Here is a 6000-nt window from a genome sequence, read left to right as displayed (position 1 = left end):
ACTGATGTTTGCAGCCTGACGGAATCTCGTAATATAAAAAAAGCTCTGTAGACAGCGTCCAAGCTTCCTTTTTTTTTTTTTTTTCTTTTACTCTTTTTCTCCTTCCATCAACGGAAAATAATGCCCTGGAGCTAAATACTGTTGACAAAGAAGTATCCACCACTTATTGCACCGACAGGAATAAAGCACAAGGAAAATACTGTGATATCTAACATGGGTTAAAGAAGCAGCATCATGGCGGCACCAGATGCGACCTGTGCTCAGAACTGCTAGATCACAGGGACAGCACAGCAACCACTATTGAGCACCAAAGTGTTTGCAACGATGGGCGTCTGGAGGCAGTAGAAAGCAGAACAGTCAACTGAGTCCAGCTGCCTTGCTCACAAGGGATTATGGTTCTCATCCTAAGTACGTATGGAGTGAAAAGAATACAATTAATGGCAGCTGGGTTTGGTCCGTTATGACAGAGTGTGGCTAACTTAAACTACAAAAATGAATATCTAAATGTGGAGCTTTCAGTTCACGGAATGTGTGGTGGTTCACTTGGGACAACTGCACAGAAATTATAAATTTAACTATAATAATGATAATAATAATAATAATTATTATAATAATAACAATAATAATAATAATAAATCCAACAAATGATATCTGAGACTACAATATAAACCTAATTCTCACAACATCATAAACAACACATTAGGCAGCACATAATATTAAGCAAAGGTTTTGTGCTCAAAATACAATTTGGGAAGCAGGGATTTTTCCTTACCTATTAATTATCTTTTTTTTTTTTTTCTTTTTCTTGCACAGTAAGTCAGCACCTTATTTAAGTCTTCAATGAGAGTAAAAGGGTACATCCTGTTGTGAAGGTAACCATACCGCACCCACAAGACCATAGGGAATCATGAAAATCTCTCACTACATACCAGTTTTGTAGGTTTACGACAATACATTTCATAATACTATGACTATGCTAGTATTTTGGATCTTTCCTACAGAGCAATCTTTTTTTTATTTTTGTATGTGAAAGAAAGCATTTTGTATAAAAAGCCTAAACCTCTAATATCAAACAATCAATCTGCTGGACACTTGTCCATTAACAGATTTTAAATGTACCTTTATACTCTCATTTGATTATAAAAAATTCACTAATAATGAAAAAAAGAATCAGACCCTGCTTGTTGAAGCCTACAGGCTAAATTTTACCATAATATACTTTGGCCACACATCAAGTGTGCAACAACATCTGCACCTTTACCCTTCTCTGAACACGATATGGAAAGAAATCGAGGTTTTCTGTGTTTTGCGGTCGCTGACAGTCCATCTGCAGCAGCCACATAACGCCTGCCTGCTTCACATGTGGGTCTTGGTCATTTACCGCAGGATCCGTCCAGCTATGTTTCTTCCACAGAAATTTTTAAAAACCTGAAGATAGAAGTTGTCTCTGGGTTACCGCTCTGAGTTGGGGGCCACAAAGTGGTGCAAGCCGATGGCAGCGATGGCGCAGAAGATGGAGAAGACAAGAAGGATGGCAAACGCCTTGTTCTGGTCACTCAGCCTGTGCCAGTGTAGCCCCGTGTCCTGGAAAAGTTAATTACATGACATTCTGTTTTGAAAAAGTGGAACATTATCACCACAGTGTAGAATGATGATAATGAAATAGTTAAAATAATGTGTACATACTACATGTACACTACTTGTGACATAAATGATAATTTGTGTATGTTGTGTGTGAGAACAAAGAAGTAATTGTTAAAAACTGGTAGCATTATTTTCAAAACTGAAGTATAAAAGTAATAATAGTACTTTTGATGATTCTATGAAACCACTTTCTTCAAACTAATGATAAACTTTTCAATGTCACAAAAAAATGTGCAAAACTTGGCTAAATAATTTGCCCTTTAAATACAACCAAAGAAAATATTGTAATGTATATAACATATCAAGTAATTCTTTGCTTTTTCCTTTCACAATAACCACTATGGAAACCCTTTTCTTTTCAATTATTATGCAAAGAAACAGGAAATACACATAAGTATGGACATGCAAAATTACCTACAACTACTTTTGACACTGCCTTCAACAATGCTGGACTGCAATGTGTAAGAATATTAAGCAAAGAATATTAAATGGTTTACTAATAACAGACTATTGATCTTTTTCAGAACAGACATCTTAAATTAATATTTACATATTTGCCTATTTCCTAGTTGATACAAAATTCCTTTAACAAGGAGAAGGGTAAGTTTAGTAAAAATATTTCATAATCATCCTTATAGCAATACATAACCCCTTCACAATTTACAAACCTGTGTTGGATTCGTAGACGTCTTCATGGTGGTGACAGGTGGAGGTTTGGGAGTATTGAACAGCATGGGAGAAGAGTAAGCACCAGCCATCTTCTCTCCATCACTGCAGACACGAACCCCGCACACACGGACAAAGTATCCACTGTGGGGTTCCAGATCCCTCAACTCATATGAGGTTTCGCTGCCAGTGAAGACCTGTTGGCAATGGGTTTGCTAAATATGTTGTTTACACACAAAAAGAGAAAACAATTTCAAAATGATTTCAGAGCATTATTGCAAAAGGAAACGGTAATTCATCTTCTAACCGTAGAGTAGTCCTGGTCCTTCCCTGCCTGTAGCACCTGCAGACGATACATAATCGAGTCCTCCCCTGGGCATCGCACACTGCACCACTCAACCAGATGGTTTCCGTCTGCAACCTCTGTCACCCGTGGAGCTGGGACGAAAAGAAATCAAGATAATTTTATTCTAAATGTTTTTGAATTCCAGATCAGGATTCTAGCATATCTGAAGTTGGAGATTATTTTTTTTGCATTCCAAATGTGTACCTTCTAAGGACTTTGTGAATTGAGACACCTAGCAAAACGCAATCTTACAAAAGCCATTCATGTAAAACAAGGAGCCAATTCACCTTTGGGTGGTGGTGGTGGGGCCTTGGTTGTGCGCAGCTCAACCACAGGAGAATAGGGGCCCACACCAGCTTCATTGTTTGCGCAGATCCGAAGGCGGTAAAGGGTATTCTCCTCCAGCCGAACAACCTTGAAGTTCTGGTTTGTCCCATTATACACCTGATAGAACCTGCAATATCCAAATTACAACATTAGCACAATAATGACAAAAATAAAGAATAATGATGAAGGATGATAACCATTACAATAACACATAATTAATGCATACACTAGATGTAAATCTAAATCATCAACAACATCCATCATCCCCCTTCCCCCTTAAACACACTTACTCTGTGGTATGGCTATGAGGATTAGGAAACTCCATCTGCAGGGAATACACCAAAAGGTCTGAATTGCGTCCGTCACCCCACTTGAGCCGCAGAGAGTTGTAGGACGCCCTCACAAGCTCGATGGTAGGAGGTGTGGGAGGGTGGGGCCTTGTGGTGACTTTGTGCACTGTGCTCAGACCTCCAGGACCGACGCTGTTGATGGCCTGAATCCGCACTCTGGAGATGAGAGAAATATTGCAATGATTTTTAAAAGTAAATTCCTGTATTTTGCAGGACTAATTATGAGAAAATTATTTAAGCAGGTGGAGAAAAAGAAAGAAAAGAAAAACAAAAACAATAAAGCAAGAACAGAAAAAAATGATGAAAGAGGAGAAATACAATATGAGGAGAGAACACAAGTAGCACTCCAATTGTGATCCTCTATGACTCACTTGTATAAAGTCTCTGGCATGAGGTCTTCAATAGTGTATTCGGTCTCTGGCCCAGGTGTGGTGATGGTGCGATCTCCAATCTCAATCACATAGTGCGTGATGGGGTCCCCATGGTTGGCAGGCTCTCCCCACAAGAGAGTCATGGATGTAGCTGCTGGAGAGGAGGAGATATATGCCACAGGCGCAGGTGGGGCAGCAGGTGTTGTAACAGTCGAGATGGATGACCAAGGGCCCACTCCAGCGCTGTTGCTGCATGACACTCTGCAACCAAAAAATAATTTATTATTGCTGTTCATGTGTGCTATGTTTTGGAATGAGCTGAAGAAACTACTTTGCCTTGGAATTATATAATATGAATAAATGATAATTTAGATTCCCCTAGAAATGATCTAGTCCCTAGTTTGCATGCCAATATCTTACAGATCTACCCTTCAATCTCTCCATGGTTACTTCTTGGTCATAATTAGTTGTTTAACCCATCCCCGACGGGGGAATTCTAGCCCTGAATGTCCAAATGCCGGGGCGTTCGAATTATTAGGCCTAAATCAATTGAATGGCTGGCACAATACTGTGTCGCCCGGCCACTGGGCTTTTGAATGCGCGGTACACATGCTGTACCACCCGTCCAGAGAGGGTTAATGAAAAAGTTTGAACCAGGCTTATCAAAATTTATGTTATATGCAGCTCAATAGTTAACCTTCTTGCAGGTCAAAAGGTATATTAACCCATTCCCACCAAGGCTATTCCGGCTCTAAAGGGTCAGAATGCCGGGGTTTTCAAACGCACAAGCCTAATGCCTCGGGATTCTTGGGCGCACTAGCCACGAGCGAGTGCTGTAAACCCGCTCACCCAGCGCGCTAGCCTTGACCAAATATCTCGTCGCCAGCGTCTGACCCAAAAGCCAATGAATGCGATAGCAAGTCAACTGGCGCAAATGGGTTAAAAGTACATCTGTTTTCTAAATTCATGTTGAATGGACCATATCATAAAGCTTAAGAAAACAACTTTACCTAAAGGCATAGGTGGTAGCTGGAGCCAAGTTGCGCACTTCAGCGGTTGGTGCAGACCCAGTGTAGGCATTGTTAAATGTCAAATCAGACTCAGGGTCACCACATGTTGATGATGATTCTGAGGATTCTGCATGTGGACATGAGACCTGAAATGAAGAAGAGCAAACTTTGAAGTGTGCTTGAGGTGAGATTCCTGGGATCTACCAAAATATGAAAACCTAGAAAAATATAAAAAACATTACAGATACTATCACTCTTATGTGCGGTATTGAGGAGAAAAAAATTGCTTGTTAGATCATTAAATGAAAAATAACAACCAGAACTCTCTAAATTACCTCTGCAACTTGAACGCTGTACTGCTCAATGGCAGCTCCATTGTTTATGGGTTCCTCCCAGGCCAAGTGGACAGAGTGTGGGCCTCGACAAGCCAGGTGTAGGGAGTGAGGCGCATCGGGTGGGCCAGCACCACTCACCACCTCCAAGGGCTCTGACCAAGGCCCCGGACCCATTCGATTTACACAACGCACGAGGAAGATGTAGGGTCGGCCTGGTAGTAGGCTAAGTGGGGAAGAACGAGAGGGATGAGATATTTCAATCAAATATGGATTTTGCTGAACTCATTTTCATATACAAACAAGAACACAATCAACAGTGACAGAATAAAACAAAGCTTGAAGATCTTGTCTCTTGGGACTGACCTTGCAACAGTGCACTCTAGGTCTCGGCCGCAGTACACCTGCCTTCTCTCGTTGTCAGGTGCTGTCATCTCCACTTGGAACTCTGTGACAGGGGCTCCACCATTGTAATCTGGATGGGCTGGAAAAGCAATAAACCAAATATATTTCAACTCAAACAAAAAAAAAAAACACTCGTTAACTAAAAAGTGATCTTAAGCCTCATTTTTAAACAACTACTACCAATTCTAACACATCACTGGCTTACTAAGTTCACTTGATTGCCCACACAGCTATGAACAGCCATCAAGATTTTTTTTATATGAAAAACATCTACCTATCACTAAATTTGAATATTAACTGTTTGGATAACTGGCAGACAGATAGTCTGGAATACTTCATCAAACATCAACATATTGCAATAATAGAAGAATCTGTGCCAAATTCATAGTGTTTTCAGTGCAAAAGGTAACAGGTTTCAGCATCATACCATCCTTATATGCGTCTTTCATTAAGTATACATAATCCTAGCATTTTTTTCTACCAACATAAATCTTTTATTACCACTGGAAAATGACACTGCAGTGGAAATTCATGAAAACATAAAGATTA

At 40.1% G+C, this 6000-nt stretch overlaps 1 protein-coding gene across 5 annotated transcripts in view; it reads right to left on the bottom strand.

The window, feature by feature from the left end:
* Positions 1-68: 68 nt before the first annotated feature.
* The window catches only part of mtgo (miles to go), a 227969-nt gene continuing 222037 nt past the window's right edge, over positions 69-6000 (bottom strand). For all 5 annotated transcript variants that reach the window (XM_086537385.1, XM_086537383.1, XM_086537384.1 and 2 more), the window contains 9 exons: positions 5413-5530; positions 5050-5272; positions 4715-4860; positions 3705-3965; positions 3274-3489; positions 2944-3110; positions 2618-2748; positions 2313-2507; positions 69-1584 (listed from right to left, as the gene is read on the bottom strand). In XM_086537385.1, the coding sequence (XP_086393511.1) occupies positions 1453-1584; positions 2313-2507; positions 2618-2748; positions 2944-3110; positions 3274-3489; positions 3705-3965; positions 4715-4860; positions 5050-5272; positions 5413-5530 (1589 nt within the window). In that variant the 3' untranslated portion in view covers positions 69-1452. The remainder of the gene's footprint in view (positions 1585-2312; positions 2508-2617; positions 2749-2943; positions 3111-3273; positions 3490-3704; positions 3966-4714; positions 4861-5049; positions 5273-5412; positions 5531-6000) is intronic.

This window comes from Penaeus japonicus, unplaced genomic scaffold, assembly GCF_977035675.1.
Source record: "Penaeus japonicus unplaced genomic scaffold, GWHDUDI00000001_assembly GWHDUDI00000005, whole genome shotgun sequence".
NCBI lineage: Eukaryota > Metazoa > Arthropoda > Malacostraca > Decapoda > Penaeidae > Penaeus > Penaeus japonicus.
Note: the sequence above shows the minus strand (reverse complement) of the source record. Positions and strands in the feature narration are given on the sequence as shown.